Here is a 20,199-nt window from a genome sequence, read left to right on the forward strand (position 1 = left end):
CTTTCAACACCATAAATTTCAGAGTGACCTGATAAATGATGAATTTACTCCCTCGCTTTGTCTGACGTCGGCGAGAGAATGGAAGGACGGAGGGGAAGCGAGCTGGAGAAACAGAGGGACGTGGGTGTATTTAATGGAGTAGATGACAGGAAGAAGGAAGGAGGCTGACATATAGACCTATGGATGGGAAGAGGGGAAGTAAAAGGGAATAAAGAGCGAGTGAAAAGCAGATAAATGATACCAGAGATGTGTCGCTGAAGAGGACTGATTCAGGCAAGAAGAGCAAGGAAGGCAGATTGCATTGGAGAGAGAGAGAATAGCAGGGGGCAGATGAGGGTGCAGAGGACAGCTGGATGGATGGTGGGCTAAGGAGAGAGAGAATAGAAAGAGACTTGGTCAGAGGAGTGAATAGCCACAGAGAGAGCAGGTGAGACAGAGATGAAAGCCAGGTGTAGATTGGAAAGGAGGTGGGTGGTGCGGGACAGTCACAACCAGCGGCTGCAGCAGCAGCGAGCTGCAGAGTGGAGCTGTGGAATGATGATTTCTGGACGGGGCTGCAGTATATCAAATGTACTCATCATCCCCAAATGGAGAGAAAGCCAGGAGCCTGTCACGGTAGCCATTTTCACAGTTTTGATGGGCTCTCAGCACCGGCCCTGTGATGGAACCCCGGCGAGATTAGTCTGGCAAGCAAACTGAATAGAGCGAGCCGACCGACCGGCAGATGACTGTCGCCGTGCCAGTGTTTGTGTTGACTGAAAAGCTGCCACCAAAGGGGAAACATTTAGACATTGTTTTGGCTGGGAGGAAAAAATGGTGAAGGCATTCATTAGAGCTAAAAGAGACACAGACACAGGCTGCGTGTAAACACTAAAAACAGCAGCATAGCATGAAATACTGGTCTCTTACAAGATCAAACAGGTCTGCAAACAACTTCTCAGCATGCACGCTGCACAATGTGAAATATGCATGACGACATATTCTGAAATGTTGAAGAATAGATGAGCAGTTGTCCACTGAAAGTTTACACAAAATATACTCATCAAATCCCAGAAAAAAACAAATTTCTACTGTGAAGCAACTAAAGAATTGTTCTACAATTTGAAATGCAGTTTAATACATATAGTGGTGAGAAACAAAACTTGCTGATCCTGATCCCTGCAGAGAGGTGGATTCAGGCTGGATATCAGGAACAAAATGTAGTACAACTTTTAAATTGGTCCAAAAAACAACATTTTCTCGACGTGGTTTATAGGGTAGACTTCTTTTAAAATATTTTGCACTTGAATAGCGATATTGTTAAAGTGATATAGTAGATAAATTAGGGTTGTATAAAAAGTATAGGATTGTGTCCCCATAAAATAATGCCAAATATCAAACAAAATGTATAATTTAAAGCAACTGTTATGAACTTTCATTGTGTGTGGATTTTGGCGCCCCCTGTGGACAAAGTATGTAGAATGAAGTCCCATTTAGAGCACTGGTAATCCAGATTCTTGAAAGGTCTGTATTTGGAACAGGTTAACTAGTACAGTTTTACTTTGAAAAACCAGGACAAAAGTAAGATTGATGGGGGCGCTGGTTTACCTCAGTTGGTAGAGCGGGTGAACAGTGTATGGAGGCTAAAGTCCACGACACACAAGAACGTCGTGGCTGCACTGATTTCAAATCATCAATATTAAACGTTCAATATTTAAACCTGACTGAGGAAGCGTTCGCCGTGTTTGTTTACTCTGAAGTCACGTTTGAACGCGATTTTGTGACATTTCCAGCTAAAGAGTCTGGTTGTTGTTGGTGAATGAATCAAGCAGTGCCCAGCTAGTGACACGTTTTCCATCACCCAGCAGTGGTTGGTCTGCCAGAGAGGGTAGGCGGAGCTAAGCGGCTGCTTTGCCGGTCTCTGGGAATACTGCGAGTAAACAGTAATCTACTATGGCTGAACAAACAAAGAAAAGATGGATGACTACAGATACAACTTCAAAAATAAGTGAAAATCTAAAGAAAAGGAAACAAACTCGACGCTCAGATGAAGACAAACAGTCTGAAAAGGAAAGCGACCGCCAGCGGGAAAATCAAGAGGTACAACCGGAGCCAACCGTGGACGTCACACATGCGACACTGTCTGGACCACTTCAAAGGCTGTGGCTTTAGATCCTCTTGAGTGTATTGAATTGAAAAGGGTTTGTTTAATTACTCATGAACTCAACTCCATATTTATTAAAGTAAGAGTTTTAATTTAAAGAGGTGTCGTAGTTCGTCGTTTTTGATGGGGAATTATTCCTCATTGTTTAAAAGCAGCCACCCCAATAACCCGTTTTAATAATTAGATCACTTCACTTTTCATTAAAGCTTTGAGGCAACACTTTAGTCCGTCTGCTTGAGCTGATTCATAGTTTGCATTAATATTTCTCACAGCACAATATTAAGAAAACAGGACTTACGTCGCCTCTGCCTGAGACTCACAACAAAGCTATGATAGAAAATGACTCAACACCGTTTCCATATAAAACACTCTAATAACTGTTATTATCGTCATTGTTGTTGTGACTGCACAGGGATCAGAATTGAACAGTGTTTTACTCTAAAACCACAATATAGATTTTAGATTAAAGCAAAAGAGGCTCCCCGGCAGTCTCCGAACATCAAACGCATAATGGTGCTAAATTGCGTCTTCCTCTTTGTAGTCGTGGACGGTTTGATGAGGAAATATCCGTCCGCTCTGCTTTGAAAATAAATCTAGAGTGATTTTATAACACACACCAGTGCTCTTATTGGCAAGGTCGTCCATTCTGGAGTCACCTTTAGAGAGCGCGTATCAAATTGACAAACTGGAGAGATTTTTCTCATTAGTCCAACAATTAGCTTGTGGTGTATTCATTACAAGGGGACTGTCACCTCATTAATCACCTGCAACAATGTAAGAGCTATACCTGAGATCATTCCATTAGCAATGCACAGCGAGCCTTTGCATCCTTCTCTCAGTCTCAGATGTTGTTTCACTCTCGTTTCCTCCCAAGTTCTTGGCTCCTGCGTGTCATCCTCCCTCCTCCACCTTCTCCCCCGAACTGCTAAACTCCTTCCCGTCAGGTTTCACATGCAACCATCATGCCTCCCTCCGTGGCCCTTGTCCAGAGCAGAGTGTATTTGGCAGCCACCTGAAACCTGCAGGAGATCAAAGGAGCAGGGAGGGAGTCCTGCTAGTAGCTGATTAACCTGCTGGCACGCTGCAGACACAGTCCTTTAGCTCCTCGAGCTCCCTCGCAGCCACATCCACACTCCGTCCCAGCTGGCTGTAAACTGAGCTCCGGGCTGGCTTTTCTCTGAAGGTAGAAAGGAAGGATAGAAAAATAGCACAGAGGAAACTGAGACTATGGTTTACCTTGCTACTTTGGAGCCTGAGTGGCTTAATGAATGGTTTAATGTAATTGTTATGTATTCAGTCCTCAATTTCAATCAGCAGGTGAGAACAGGGCGATTCAGAGTCAGGTATGCAGCACGCAGAGGTGGGAGGTAACACAGTACACATACATTTTAACACAAAAGTCTGTTCTTTCTCCTGCTGAAGTTTTCCAAACAGGCTCGTTACTCTGGCCGTTATGCATCTGAGGGGACTTATAAGCTAGTTGTACCTTGCATCTTTGTGCACCGCTTACCCAACAACAAGACTGACAATAACACAAAGATGAGACAATTTCATTGCACTTGACAGACTTTACATAAAAAAACCGACATAAAAGACATATCAAGAAGAAATGGACTAGAGAGGATAAACCTGACAAGGTGCCTCGTGAATGTGAAGTCCATGATTGACAGCGAGAACTTGCAGGGACACTTTGAACTAGCATGATTCAGAGCAGCCAGAGATTTCCCATCCAACTGATTTGCACTTTTTTAAAGACCAGCTCCAGTCATGTTTTAACACATATATAATTAATCAATCTGCATAGGCCCCACCCGCTATGTAAATTTCCAACCGCCCCCTCCGCCGTGAAAACAAAACACGTCTCTGCCATCGTTTAGTGGCAACTTGTTGAAACTAAGCTAGCTTGAAATGTAGTAATTAGCAGTAACGTTAACGTTAGTAGTCATGAGTTTGCAAAAATTACAATGACGGTTGACTTGTTCATCGTCCAAGTGGTTGCCATAGGTTACACATGATGATGTGCATAGCGTCACCCCGCCCATTAACGGGATTGGCTCCTTAGGTTTGTGACGTCTCAAACCTGCCAATCTGAAAACGTGTTGTTCAGCCTGTCCTTGGTGCACTGCAGTTTAAAAGCAGACAGGCCCAGCCATGGAGATGACTGCTGATGTTGTCCCTGATATGTCTTGTAGCACATGAAGAACACCACATGGAGATGTTTACAAGGTGAAACACTTGATTTTCACTGGAGGAGTCTTTAAATTTTAAGTTAGAATGATTTAAGGGAAGTAGTCTCCAAAATATTCAGTAAGTTCAGTCAGTTTTGCGCAGAAACAGCTGCTAGAAATGTCCTTTATGCTTTGAACCTTTCCTTTCTCACTTTAACTTCAGCAAAGACATTGAATCAGTATGTCTATTATTAACAGAGTCCTTTTTTACACCACTATCTGTACTTCTACTTGAGTAAAGTACTTTTGCAACTTTTCTTCGGGCAGTTAGTAACTGAGCAAAGAAAGAACAAAAAATAAGAAGCTCTCAAAGATTTATGGACTCAAGGATGAGCATGACATCATAGCCAGAAACCCAATATTCCCCCTAAGTCTGGTGGATCCCCATTTTTTTTGTGTGTGTGTGTGTGTGTGTGTGTGTGTGTGTGTGTGTGTGTGTGTGTGTGTGCATGATGTCGTCAATAGATGAATCACCCGAGAGAATTCCAGCAGTTCAGATCAGACACATTTCCAGAAGGTCTTTCCTCACAATCACGAAGCTGTGCCCTTTATCTCGTGTTATAAAAGATGCCGTTCTTGCGTGGTTTTTTTCCTCCCAACACATTCCCACCTGGGTATTGAGTGACATCATGTTGTCATTCATAATCCCATACAGGCTTCACAGTCTCTCGTTATTCCTTTAAAGACTTTGAAGGCGGAAGCGAACATCTCAATCCTCGGCGTCGACAGACTGGTGGCGCCTTTCAGAGGGAATGCTTCTGTGATTGTCATGTGAAATGGCATCCTGGCGCGGACACGGCGATAAATCCTGCCAGGAATAATTCTAAGTACACACACACACACACACAACATTCCCTGTTTAAGGCGGTCTATTATCCGTAATTCCCGTCTACCTGGAACGTGTTAGCCACGGTCTCAGAAGAGCAGAAAGTGGCAGCTGGGGTCTTTTTTTTTTTCACCCAAAGGCCTCCTACCATGTCAGTAATGATCTCATTTGTATGCATTGTCCTCCTCAAATCTGTGCCACTGTGGGGCTTCACTCCCAAAAGGTCCGCAGTACTTTAAATTACCTCTTCCTCCACCGTCGCCCACCTCCTCCTGCAGACGCAGCTCCTTCCTTCCAAACAGGCTGCAAACCGAATCGTTCCTCCTTGGCCCTTGAAATGCGAAAGCAGGTGGTGTCCAGTGGGAGAATTAGTGCACGTTAATTACCCTCGATTGACTTCAGAGAAAGGCAGTTGTTGCATGTCTACCTTTTTTAACTGTATTATGTAATATGGTGAGTGTATTCGAGGACGTTTTATATTTGTATTTGCTGTGTTTTAACCTATTCTTGCAGGTTGTTTATGCCTTTACTGTGACTGCTACAGATATGTGCTGTGCCTTTAAATCCATGGATATGTATAGGTGTGGAGTGTGCTGTATAAATATGAATAAAACATTTTTAACTAAAGCTACTTGAAAAAATCCTCATAAAGCTTTTATAAATAATCCTAAACAAAGATAAAACTCATCATAAACCACTGTATAAATGTGTGATGTCTGTTGCTGTTGCCACCTGTTTCAAGTTGTTTGTTAAACTTTCAAATTTTAAAGGCAACAGCGACATTGAGCGCTATCAAATGGCAAATAAGAAAATCCCGTTCAAATATACCCGGCCAGTAGAAGATTGGCTTCAGGAGAAAGGTAAATCTTTTATCGAACTTCTAGTTCTTTCTTCTTATTTTCTGTCATTCCATCGGCTTGTTCCCTTTCAACCTTTCTGAGAATGAATAACCACCCCTTAAACCCTTTAAAAGTCAAGTAAAACAAAGCGTTGTTACTTTTTGTTCTTTCCTTTCGTTTGATCTTTTATTTTTCTTTCCCGTTTTTTGTCATTGTCATCTTTTTGAAATTCTGTTCAACCATGGTGTCCAGTTAAAGGGACTGGGAAAAGATTTTATAAACAGTGCAACAATAAGATTTTAAGTATCAAGTGCTCCTAATCTTTTTCCAAATTGACAGGGAGAAGGCATTATCTCCGCTGCTACAGCGGGCTGATTGTTTTGAGAGGAGAATTATCTCCCTTGGCTCAAATCCTCTGCAATGTTTGAGAACAAACTAATCAGCGGGCATATCCCCCTGAAAACTTTCCAAACAGCAGGTGCCTCTCCCTGCTGTCATTTATCTGATTGTAGTTATGCACATTACACGTGATAAAGTCCTCACTTGTTGTGTGACGGAGAGCTAATTGGAGCCTTTTTGACAGCAAAGTATCTCCGAGCCTTGCCGAGGTGCACCGCTCCCTGATAGAGTTGTGCTTTTCATTCACTGAGACGATGAAATCAGCCCCTCGTTTATGTTCTAAAACATTTGCGGGGGAATAAAAAAAAGAAAAAGTGCGAGTTAAATTGTCTTACGCCACATAATATCATTATAAACTGCATTTAACGTTGATTTGCACATAAACATGTTAACCTGCTCATAAAGTCCCTTTAACAATCGCTAAAACACAGACAGGTCTGAGAAATGTCATTACTGCTGCATGCATGACTCCACACATGCTCTTTCATTTCCTGTGATATGAACGTCCTGTCCCTGTCATCCCATGCCTGACGTACTATGTATCATAATTGTGCCAGTGTCGCAAACATACGCTTGCAGTGCTATGTATGTGTGAATTGAGATTTTTAATTATGATTCCTGTATGCTGAAAGGTTTGGTGTGTGTTTTCGTTTCATTATTTATGCATGAGCCGTGTGTTTTGACAAAGATATTTAGGCCTCTCCTAATGAAATTCACCGTGACATGTCGTCAGTGTGTATTGCTCGTACTTTATCATAATGTGCCACAGCTTGTACACATATTTATTAATCATTTTAGCGCAGGAGTCCATTGTTTTGTCCGGAGAATATTAAGAGCGCCTGTGTTTCTTTTTTTAAAATGAGATTCTTTTCAAACCTGCATGTGTTTGCACTCTAAAGATAATGTTGCTATAGCTGCTGGTGTCTGATGTTTCCAGCATTAGTAGTCTCTCTCAGGGATGTTTTTCTCGTGTATCAAAGGGGAAAAAATCCCTCCTACTGTAGATAACATTGCATATAGCCGCAGCCTTTTATGAACAGAAAGGTGGGGTTGTTTAGAACTGATACTGTAATTACATTTTTACAGTGTAAAAGCATGTAACATCACCATTACAGTTTGCCATTTCAACTCCATCCACGCTCATTGAATCAAGCAGCAAACCGAGACTGAACAGACATTTAATCTTTGCTAGAGCTTTCCGTTAATGCATCCATCACGCAGTGTAAGCCTAGGCCCTCTTAAAGGCAATGCATGGAGCTTTTTATGACAGCTCTACCATTATAAACATGTAACACTCACTTCCGTACCTCCTGCGCCAGGCCGGCAGCTGACAATCTTCAACACCCAGGCCACTATCTCCATTGGCGGAAACGACCGGAAGCGACCCTACCAGGGCCAGCTCTCCGGCCTCTACTACAACGGCCTTAAAGTGCTCAACATGGCCGCCGAGGGCCACGTCAACATCAAGGTGAACGGCAGCGTGCGGCTGGTGGGAGACGTGCCGGCCAGCAGGGGCGCGGCTCGCACTACGACCTCGGTGCCACCGGAGATGTCCACCACCTTTATCGAGACCACCACCACGCTGTCCACCACGACGACCCGCAAGCAGCGCTCACCGCCCACTATTCAGGTAAGATGGATGACTGATGGGACACAAAGAGAGATGTGTGCACTTCTGAATGTTATTGTTTGTTGAAAAATAAGAAGGATGGATGCTGTTGAGATACTGAAAAACAAGTGCCATACATATGCTTACTGAGCTAATGCTAACATTTTGTGTATAACGACATAGTTACACTCGTGTCTCTTCAACATAAGGCTGCAGTTAAAAGCAGGTTAGTTTAGTTTAGCAGTTTGAAACAGGGAGAAACAAGTAGCCTCAGAATCTCTAAAGCTGAATAATAAACAAAATTTTTACCATGAATTTAATCTTTGTAAAACAGGAAGTGTTAAAATGATAATGCACTCCCTTTCCGGGACTATTTTACTTTACATTTTAAGACATATATATAATGTTACAATGTTGGATGTCCAGACTAAACGTGGGTGAAGTTTCACATCTGTAGGTAAAGGTATGTCAGCTCAGTCTGCAGGCTGCTGTGAACGCCAGGTTTCACACAGTTTTTTCTACACGCTGCACATTGTGACGTCAGCAGGCTTCGGAGAGCTGGCCAATCAGAAGCTTGTAGGGACGGGGTTTCTTAAAGGGACAGAGCTGACTGAGTGGTTTCAGGCAGAGGCTGTATGAGGGCCTGCACAGAGCAGCAGTGTGACAACAATTATGCTAAGCTACTCCACAGGTATCACAGAAATATGAAGCTAGAAGCATTAGCATAACATACTTTCAGGAGGTAACAAGGACAATTCCAAGACATACCCCAGCAAATAACTCGCTGTAAAATAACTAAAGTTAATTGTTATTTTAACTCTGAAATGTTGGTTTAGATTAACCAAACAAGACTCAACATTAGTCAGCATAGAGTTGCTGTAATGCTAAGCTAACGGCTATCTTGCTCAAGCTGCATATATCACAGACGTATCAACCACAGAATCTAACTCTCAACAAGAGAGCCAAAGCACCTGTTACCCAAAATGTCAGACTACTTCCCAAAATGTTTAACATTGAGAGTGTAGCATAGTGTGGTGTTCAGTTGCATTTTTTCTTGTCAGAAATATAAAAACCCACTGTTCCTGTTGTGGCCAACAGCACCGTGGGCGAAATGTTTTGTTTCCCTGATAATCAGGTCTAAAATGTGACAGAGTGAAACGTCCACAAACAAAAGTCCCCTCATGCCTCCTACACTACTTTTTATGTTTGTGACTTTTCTGTGCCTGTGCGTGGGAGGATTGTAGCCGCGCTGCCTTTTTCCCTGCTTGATCAGTCAAGGTCAGGATACTGTATTACTCGTTCTATTGAGGATTTAAGTGCTGCCGCTCGTTGAGGTGTGCAAAGCTGGCATCGCCACTGCTCCCTTGCTCTACATTTGTTCCGTCTCCTCTGTCTCTCTCTCCTCTGTCTCTGTCCGTCTCTGTCTGTCACTCACACGGCTCAGCCCAACAGAGGCCTCTTTCCAATATGTCCTCAATCGAAGCCGATGACTGTCAGCGTCGTGCTAAGAAAGTAATCACGCCTTTGACACCCAGAGGACAAATTCAACCAGTGGATGTTCATATTAAAGCAATAACTCTCCCTCAGGAGAGAGACAGGCAGGGTTTGGGGAGAGGTTTTGTTGGTGGACCACAGACAGAGACCGCTGTTATCAACCTCTTCACCTCAACAACAGATTGTCTGGCTTGTTGTGACGATGGCCCTTCATGTCAGTGCTGACACTCGTATTTCTCTATCTGTGCGAGCGTGGAGGGAGGCCAGAGTCAGAAATGTTAGAAAGCCACTAAATACCCTGTGATTTGGGCAGATCTGACAAAAATGTCAAGATCCTTTCTGTGACATTTGAAGGTCTGGAGCCAAAGCGGAGCAGTCCATATCCATTCTGTCAGTAATCTGCGATGATGATGACTGAGCTGGGATACATTACACCACCGTCTCCGGCACCACATCAAGGTCGCATCAGATAAGAAAAAAACATGGCATCGCTTGGAAAATGGCATTTTGTGTCATAGGCTATTAATATCAAAGGAAGTCAATATAGTCCTGTGTGCTGTGAAAGAGCTTTTACACAAAGCGCTCGCTGTTTCAAGGTGAAAAGATGAAGCCGTACCTCTTTTGTCAGTAGCCAGGACGCGGCTGTTAGATGATGCACTTTGCTAACTTAACAATAAAAATGTCGCTTTTTGCCCTCTCTAACTTTTCACTTTACTTTTTGTTTGCCTTCTGAGAGCGCACCTCTCTCATTCCTCTCCCACAAGCTCCCGTGGCAGCGTCTGCTTTGATTCACACCACTGTGTCACCCAATCTCATTTGCCAAGGCCTTTAATTTTGCCGTTCCCTCGTTGGCTGTCAAAAAAGCGCGGTGAGAGAGGTGAGCGGAGGACCTGTGCCCGGTTTGGCAGATTTCTCCACCCCTCAGGGTAGTATAGGGGAGCAGAGGGAGTCGAGCTATCATTAGTGATGTACTGCAGCGCTGAGAGAGAGCTATAGGTATGTGACACAGTGCTGGACTGGAGCTGGAGTGCTGGAGCCGGGTGTGTGTGCGCACAAGTAGACTCAAATACGTGTGTTTTCGTATCTTCCTTGCACATCTATTTTTTGGTCCACTTCACCAACACTAGCTGTTTCCTTTTCTGAGGTGAGAAGTGACGAATCCCTCGACATCCCAGGATCAACAGAAGGAGAGACAGGGGTGGGAAGTGGAGAGAGCCAATCTCACGCTTAATTAATGATAGCTCCGCGGGGACGACCGAGACAGACACGTTTCGTTCTCTTTTACTCTCTCGCTCTGTCACTGTGTTATCAGGCCCCTCTAGGTCAGGTGAGACACTTAAGGGGGGACCAAAGACGAGCAGAGAAATATTTCAGATCTGCAGGTGAAAGCAAGTGTCAAACTGTTTCATTTTGTCAGAAACAGACAATTTTACATCAGTATATCTTTATTTGCCCAATCCTGCCTGAGACTCAGGAGTATAACAAAGAAATTCATTAAAATAGACGTTTCAGTGAGTTTTTGACACATCATATCCGCTTCTTAATGCATATAATAAATGGACTGAGACCCGGCAGTAGATTTATCAGTGAGCTGAGCTCTCTCCCGCCCACTATCCTTCTCCCAGAGCTTTCGTATCATTTGATGATTCAAACCAAAGACTCAATATGAAGATGGACGGCGCGTCTCCATCTGCTCTCATTGTACAAAATTGGAGCCAAAATAGGCGACGACATTTGGAGCCAGAGTTGGGCAGTAGAGATCGGTTTGTGGAGCCGCCGTAGCACCTTCTGCTAACCAAAACACACATTTAACTTACCAAAAAAAACATCAAGGATCCTGCACGTCTGCGTATTTAACAGCAGAACAGCTTCTTGTGTTGGTCTGAGGTAAACGTTCACAGATATGTAAACTTCAATGACTGTAGTGATTGTTTTAGTGACGTCTCCTCTCGCCGTTCCTCCTCCACTCTGCTAATCAGGAACAGATCGGCTGCAGGAGCCGTATTTGTCAACAGAGCTGTCAATCATCCTTTTTACAGCATCAAATAACTAATTAAAAATAAACTTAAACGTAAATCAGCATGATAAGAACTAACTATAATGACAGAAACCATGTTTGAGAAACATTTATTTTGCGTGTATTTTGATTTTATAGATTGACTCATGTCCCATCTGTTAACATGGAGGAGGCGGGCTTTATGACCTATACTGCAGCCAGTCAGCAGGGAGCGCTCGAAAAGTTTTGGCTTCACTTTTAGGGAGCTGTCATGTCGTCCATCTTTTCACACAGTCATCATTCTTTGATCGTATTAATCAGACAGGGATTAATGATGCTAAACATGTTAGCTTTAGCTGAATGTCATTGACTCATATACGCTAACATACTGAGCAGATTGTATTATGCTGAGAAGTTCACTCTGATCAAACCCCACACTCTCCAGAAAGCTCTTGACTTTTATCCTCTCATCATCATCAATATTAATTAGTTCTTTATTGGCTCGGCAAGACAAGTAAATAAGGTCTATAAAAAGAGTAATGTAATGGTCAATATATACAAACAAGGATAATGGAATAAATATTGTCCCGTTATAAACCTGTTTACTTTAAGCTGTGTCTTAGCCTCACACTGACTCCTGCCTGCTTTTATCAAACAACTTGTTCCCTCGACAAGAATAAACAGTTTGACATTAGCTCTGTCGGCTGTCTGAGCTCCAGTGATCAGGAGTGCTTTGTGTTCAAAGTTAAATGGCTTGACAATTATTTAAGAAGTTACACAACATGTTATTAAAATTCTACTAGTAGCTTGCAGAATTAAAGGTGAACAGCACCAATTTTACACAACCAAGTCGTGAGAAGTACCGCTACATATGAGGACAAAAGGTTATCAAAGGCCTCTTGAGCTGTGCAAACTCTGATCAGCTGTCTTAAAGCTCCTGTGAGGAACTTTGGGTTTGTGTTGATTTTGGCGCCCCCTGTGGACAAAGCCGTACCTCTTATCTCTTTGCTGATTTTGTCCTGTACATGCTAAAGTGGTGGATTTGAACAAAAAATCTCATCCTGCTTTCTTCAACAGTCATATGCATCACTCACTTTAAATGTTTGCCCTGGAAAATGTAAACAAAGTCAGCGTGCAGTTAATCGCTTTGTCTGACACCTACCCCCCGCCAGCAGTTTCAGGCATTAAAAATAACTATACAGAAATAATCAATCTTGTCGCTGATGGTCTGGTTTGCTTTTGTAGGTCATATAGAGTCATCAGAATTCATTTCAGCCTGTATCATAACCGGTGAAAAACTCCTCACAGGAGCTTTAAGTGATGTCACTTGAGGAAACATTGCGTCTGGAGACTGTTTGGTGAGTTTATCAGACCTCTGCAGCCCGCTCCTCATCCGTGCTTGAAGCTCGTAGCTTAAAGAGCAGCTCCAGTCATGTTTTAAGACTCTGCTTGAAATAATTAATTGTGTCTGATATGTTTTTTTCCTCAAAATACATTTAATCACCTTGTGAAAAGGCATCTCCTCCTCCTACCTCATTAGAAATTCATGAATCTGCATAGTCCCCGCCCACTATGCAACTTGTTAAAATTTAGCTAGCTTGAAATGTAGTAATAAGTAGTAGTAACGTTAACGTTAGTAATCAGTAGTGAGTTACGATGACCGTTACAGCTGGCTCGTAGGTCGCTGAAGTGGTTGCCATAGGTTACACATAATGATATGCATAGCGTCACCCCGTCCATTAACGGGATTGGCTCCTTTGGTTTGTGACGTCTCAAACCTGCCAATCTGAAAACGTGTTGTTCAGCCTGTCCTTGGTACACTGCAGTTTAAAAGGCCCAGCCATGGAGATGACTGCTGATGTTGTCCCTGATATGTCTTGTAGCACATGAAGAACACCACATGGAGATGTTTACAAGGTTAATAGCTCTGGTTCTATTTGAGTGAGTTATCAACCGTTCAATTTGTTATTTTCAGATATTCAATAATAATTAATTCATGAAGCAATTCTTTAATTTGGTTGATTATATATCCGGCTGATTTACTGTCTTACATTTACTTACACATACACTGTTTGAAAGCTCCTGGAGAGATTGAGAGACTTGGCAGGAAAACCCACAACAATCTAAAACAGGTAGAGCTAGAGATCTAATCCCTCCGGCCCTGCAGAATTCTGGTTGAACCAAAGAACGGATTTAACGCCTGCCGCATTTATGTGGAGAGTCGTTTCGGGAGCACTCATTTATGCGCGGCTCTCTATCATGGGAGATCAACGTCTCTCGTTCTCAATTAGCTCGCGCTGCTGGCCTGAGATGTTTGGGAACAATTAGGAAAGGAGGCTGCAATCTAGCGTACCGTGGGGGGAAAACGCTGAGGGAGAGACGCTGAGAGTGATTTGCATGGTTGCCGTGTTAAAGAAATTGCTCGCGTCTATCATCTTCAACTGGCCTGGCGCTCAGGAGACGGGAAAATGAGAGGTAAATTGTTAGCAGTTTAATTGGGCTCTTTTTTTCAGCGGGGAGGCGGGAAATAACGCTGTATCGATGCACTTGGATATGCTTTGGATGATGGCAGTGTTATTAGGTTGGACTGACGTGGATTTTTCTTCTGAACGGTTTGATTTCTGTATTTTCAGATTATTTTCAAGCAGTTCTGGTAGAGTTACAGGAAAGTTTAGGGAGAGGGCAACCTGCAGGGAAAGGTCATGAACCAGAATCAATTCACTCAGCTGCAAGATAAGATTTTGCACACTAAGCTCCTGCAATGCTCGCTCGCTCGCCCTCCATTTTCCTCTCACTGTTTTCCTCGACTCGCTTCTTTTACGGCGTCTATCTAAAGTACATCAAGGATGTTGCTTAACGCCTGGGGATATATGATAATCACTGATTTATTCTCTCTTCAAGAGGTAGTGAGGAAGGCGCTGTGCAGCCTGCTGCGCGCCTCCACGTGCTAGTCTGCCAGATGATGTTTGATGAGTGTGTTCATCTGCTCCTGTGTGCGTGTGTGTGTGTGTGTGCGTACAGGTGTGTGTCGGTGACTGTAGGCAGCTCCGCTCCTCTCCTCCACCTGCTGTCAGTCGTCTTTTCTTTTCAGTTAGTCAGTCCCTGTGATCACCTTCCCTGCAGCAGCCGCGCAGACCTGCCAGTAATTGTGTAAAGGTCAAACTAGTTTGCAGGTTTTCCTGCAGGATGCTTCCTTCCTTACTTCCTTCCTTTTTTCCTTCTCTTTGTCAATATCCTGCTTTTATTCTCTGCAAGACACCCGTCCTCCTAGTGAATTCTGGGAGATGAATGCAGGAGGTCCACTATTAGCTCTGTAGGTCCAATTAGGAGACAGCAACTGATGAGGAGCCTGCTGCTGTGTGTGGCTCATTAAAGGGATACACACACACACATACTTTCATAGTTCTTACAAGGATCTCTTAATCATTGTCTTACACGTCTGCATACATGCACAGCTAAATTAGGCTACTGTTACTTGCATATATTTGCACACACACACAAGTCTGTCAGCCGTGTTGCAGCTGCATCCTCGCGCACTGTCAGGGAACAGAAGAACAATATCAGCGTCTGCTTCCCCCCCCTACCATCAACATGACAAACTCATTCCAGGACTGTCATGGATTGTCTGTCTTCTCTGTCGTCGGAGTGTGTTTGCAACTTTGCAACTGTCTTCATGAATTTTTCATGCCACTTGGTATGCCAGAGAATATGTACGAGAAGCTATTTCCATTAGACTTCTCTGCATGAACGTGTTTGTAGATGTTCACATTCCATGTCTGTAGGTCATGTGTTTGTTTCTCCGTGTGTGTGTGTGTGTGTGTGTGCGCGCGTTCAGGGCAGTTTGTCTCGCAGTGTGTGAGAACCAGCAGCAAGCTCCAGGGGTTTTGAACCACAGGGGTTTTTGTAATGGATGTCCCCCATGCCTCACAACACAGTTTATATAGATCCTCCGGGAGAGCTCGTGTGTGTGTGTGTGAGTGAGAGAGAGAGAGAGAGTGTGTGTTTGTGTAAACCTGCTGTCTTGTCAGCCTCCACTGTCACGGCGGGGCACCCACACACCAAGGGGCAAGCAAACAGCACACATCGGTTACACACACGGAGAAACACGCACACACACTGTGCAGCAGTTTGTTCCTGAGCCGGTCGGCAGGACATCAGCACATGCTCACAGGCTGAACCTCACGCTGGGATGCTACCAGAGAGGCTGACTGGTTATACAGTGAGACACATGTCCGAGTCATAAAACTAACATGCAACTGAAACAACAAAGTTTAACATCACCAGCCTTAAAACACAGCTCCATCCACATGTAGTTGAATGCAATTAAACAGATCGCTTAAGTTAATTGAAATGCAGCATTCCTGTCTTTGACTTTCACCGAACGATTGTGGATTTAAAAAAACATCCCAGATGGTTTTTAAGGCGTTACATCTCAAATCCAGATTCTTCCGCTTCCCATACAGATGTCATCTATCCCCGAGCACATGCCAGTCGACTTGCATGGATTATCAAAGTGGAACAGTCGGTATTAAATCCTGTGCCAAGCCATTTTCAAAAGTTGCGAGGTTGCTGTGAGATCCCACACTCTTGCTGGTGTTTAATTAGCTTTTTTTCCAGCACAACGGTTCTGGGAGCAAAACTATTATAAAAGTTAAACTTCTATTGCCAGCAGTTTTTTTTTTTTTTTCTTCAGCACTTTGCAAGTGACTTTATAAGAGACTTACCGCCTCTCCGGTTCACACAGCTGCTCTCCTGCGCGCCGTGCTGCATTCACTAAACGTCGTCAGGTGTGTTGCCTTCACATGTTGCTGCCTGAGGCTGTTTCTTGTTTCCATGTAGGCCTTCTATGTGATCGATCTATAACAGTAGATACCACGTACATCAAACGTTACAGTCTTCTTCAGACACATTGTTTACAACACTCTGTGTCCTCAGGTCCAAAACATATCTGTAACTCCGCATGTAAACATTACAATCAGCTTGTTACATCGTTCCAGAGAAAATACTTCTCCTGATCTGGTTAGAAGTACATGCAGATCCCTTTGAATCCGACCCCGCCATACAGGTGATGATGTCCCAAAGCGGCGGCTTGACGACAACGCACGCAAAACGAACATGTATCACAAAGGTGGTTGTGAACTTCCTCTGTGTCACTCAGGCTTCCTGCTTCAGGCTCTGTGCGCGCTCACAAGAAAAAGGGGCGCTTTACGCGTCATTTGACGCCTTTTCGGCACAAAAAGCAGCGATCATCGGCTGTCTGCTTTAGTCGGATTGTTAGAATGAGAGGCGATAATGAACATATAAAAAGTTATTACGGTAAAATCAGACACTGCTGCTGCAAATAAGGCTAGAGAGGAATGTGCTACCGTAACTGCACGGCTCTGTTCTGGGGCTTTACATGCATAACGTTACATTCCAGAAGTTTAATAATAATAATTATACATTTTATTTGTATAGCGCTTTAAAAGGTATCAAAGAAAGAACAGAAGCAACAATAGCAAATATGCAGTGAAAATCTATTAAAGTACAGGACTTTCAGTTGAATAAAATCTGTATATAAAGGTAAGAGAAAGTTAAAAAGAAATGAGATCATAGATTAAAAGCAGATTTAAATAGGTGGGTTTTGAGAGCGGTTTTGAAGGACAGGAGTGAGTTTCTGAGGTGTCGTGGGAGAGAGTTTCAGACGGAGGGGGCAGCAATGATAAAGGCTGTGTCCCCCCAGGTCCGGTGTTCGGTTCGGGTGAGAGGGATGAGGAGGTTGGCATCAGTAGATCTGAGGTTGCAGGTGGGAATGTATTGGAGAAGGAGGTCAGTGAGGTAGGAGGCGGCAAGATCGTGAAGGGCCTTGTAGGTGATTAATAGGATTTTGAATTGGATGGGAAGCCGGTGGAGGTGTTGTAGTACGGAGGTGATGTGGTCTCCGGTGCTAGAGAGGGTGAGCAGACAGGCGGATTTTGGAGGATGTGCTATAAAGAATGTTACTGCAGTAGTCGGGAGGTGGGGAAGGCGTGAATGAGCGTTTCAGCGGCTGAGGAGGTGAGGGAAGACGGGCGATGTTTTACATTCACATACTGTATAACCTCAGCTGAGGATCTATAGTATTAAAATGATCAGGATATAATGAATGAAAGGACGACGCTTTACAGCAGATTGAACCTGTATCAGGCTAATTGAATTAGATTAAAGAGAGAAAACGTGCTGACTCAAATGACTAAAACTATAAAAGGTAAAAATGACTCAAATGTGATTAAAACTAAATAAGCACTTTTGTTTTAAGACTAAGATTAAATCTAAAATTGCTGCCAAATTATCACTGTTTCTTTTACATTTACATATAACCCTAACTAATGTTAAAGTCTATCTACATCGTACAATTGTTCTCACAGAAATCCTGTTAATGAAGAACAGATCTAATCGAGTTAATAAAGCAGGAATGACTTCACATCTAATTCCTCATCTGTCCCTCTTGAAATGTGATCTGCTGTCTGCATCTCTCTCTCTCTCTCTCTCTCTCTCTCTCTCTCTCTCTCTCTCTCTCTCTCTCTCTCTCTCGGTACACTGACCAGGCCAGTTATTTAACCTAATTAATCTGCTTTCAATTACTGTCCCCGTGTTGCTGAATGCTGTTCTGAAGAATAAATGTTAAAACAATTAACATTTTCAGAAATATTTACAACGCAGCGATAGCTTTAGCGCTACGTTAGCCAGCTCAAGCGGGTCAAAGGTCAATCCGTACGAGCCTGAAGCTGACCTATACGTTGTGTTTGTGTATTCAACGTGTGCACAAATATAAAATGAGACATTAAAGTTTATGTAGTCTAACAGCAGCTTGGCACTGCTTGCAGCACCGAGCAGCCCTCTCCTCATTAACTGGTTAGCCTCGTACACTTACGTAACTCTGAAGAAAGCCCTGCTGACTCATAGATGTGGTGGTCGTTAGCTCGCTAGCTAACAAGACAGACATTTTCAGACAACTTGAAATCTGTATTCTGTCTTCTTTCACTCTCTAGCTTTGCTCTTTTCTTTGTGCTAAGCTCGGCTCAACGTGCCGCAATGTAACACAATTGAAAACAGCTCGGAAGCAGACCAATCAGACGAGGCTGCCCGGGCCGTGTGCTACATGTGATCATAAATCCTAACTTCAGGTGTGTTTGAGGCTGCAGCTGCAGCGGCGCTCACACACCTGCTGAATTATTCCACAGTTGCAGTAATGAATCTCTGCACATGGCTGTACTGTGAATACATTTGCTGCCTGGCTACGGGTTGCACTTGAATTAATGCTCGTATGTGAGGGAGAAACAGAGAGAGACCGCATCCATTGAGATTATTCACAGATCTATATATTCATAACTGTCTCTGTGTGCACACCATGTGTCGAATAGAGTCAATAGGATTTAATTAAATATGTATCGCACAGACGCAGCCTTTGATGTTTCCCGGCTATAATGCGTTCTGTTTCATTGCTCAGCTGAGCTGTTAGCAAGGCCCCGTAATGTTTCTCATCTGTGTCCACAGAGAGATGCTGCACACTACAATGAAACCTGTTGATCTCAGCAGCACTGAGTGAAGGATGATTAAGAATGTATGTGACTGTGCGTGCGTGTTAGTCATCCTTACATGTGTGTTGGCATGTCGAGGTAGCGTGGGAGGGCCCAGACGTACAATATACTTAAATAATTTCTCTGTTGGTTTAGCGATTACGTTTCAACTTTCATCTTCTAAAAAGAGACTAAATTGAATGCTTAATTTGGTTTGTGCTCATTAGGAACTGAAGCCAAATGGGACCTCCAGCTAATTTGGGAGACGTGAAGCTGCCAGCCCCAGCCATTACACAACGCCTACATTGATTTGGTATTAACGCCTTGAAGTCATAATAGCCTTTGACGGTGAGAAGTACAGCGATATTGAAAGGGATTGAAGAGGGAGATCAAGATGTAGTCCACAAGGAGAGAGTGTACGCTCCAATTTCAGCTGCTGGTTTCAGACTTCACACGTTCTCAACAGAAAGCCAAAGTATCAGCTTACTTATTGATTGTATTGTTGCGATTAGTGATGTCATCTGAGGTTTATTTTTGATGCCCTTTGCACATAAAGGCATCCCTAACAACTATACAATCACATGCCTTCCTAGATTAAGCCAATAATGGATAAAGCAGCTCTTTCAGAAAACCACGATAACATTATTTTAATGTGTTTTGCATCAGAGGCAAAGAAAAAAGCAATCCCTTTTGAATAGCGTGGATTAAGTTAGCTTTGCGATCTGATCCAGAATGAAATTGTTTCATGGATTCGACTCAGAATCAGATGAATTCGAGCCTTGTTAAAACATGTATACTCATAAATCTCTAACTCAGATCTCACGAGGACATCGAGCATCGGTCACATCAATTCACAATGAACACGAAGGTATTAGAAGAGATCTTTGGCGTTCACAGCCGCAGAGCAGCTACTATTGAACATAAGACGTATCTAAATATGATAATATAAGATTATAATAAGAAAATGGACCGACGTTAAGATAAAGTACATTTGGCAGCACTTTAAAGGCCAGCTCTTTGAAACTGACACAGATACAGATGTGTTGCTCTGTTTCTTCCTCATTTAAATTAGTTTCCTAGAGTCCACTTGTAATCATAAAATCCTGGATTCAAGCCCAGGAAGGTTG

At 43.2% G+C, this 20,199-nt stretch overlaps 1 protein-coding gene across 1 annotated transcript in view; it reads left to right on the forward strand.

Annotated features, from left to right (window-relative positions):
* The window catches only part of LOC138583747 (neurexin-3b), a 255,381-nt gene that overhangs the window by 211,270 nt on the left and 23,912 nt on the right, over nt 1-20,199 (forward strand). Inside the window, exon 14 of the mRNA XM_069655717.1 lies at nt 7,755-8,065. Coding sequence (XP_069511818.1) covers nt 7,755-8,065 — 311 coding nt within the window. The remainder of the gene's footprint in view (nt 1-7,754; nt 8,066-20,199) is intronic.

Source organism: Semicossyphus pulcher, unplaced genomic scaffold, assembly GCF_022749685.1.
Source record: "Semicossyphus pulcher isolate SPU_LCO1_2020_fin unplaced genomic scaffold, fSemPul1.0.p SCAF_11, whole genome shotgun sequence".
NCBI classification, from domain to species: Eukaryota; Metazoa; Chordata; class Actinopteri; order Labriformes; family Labridae; genus Semicossyphus; species Semicossyphus pulcher.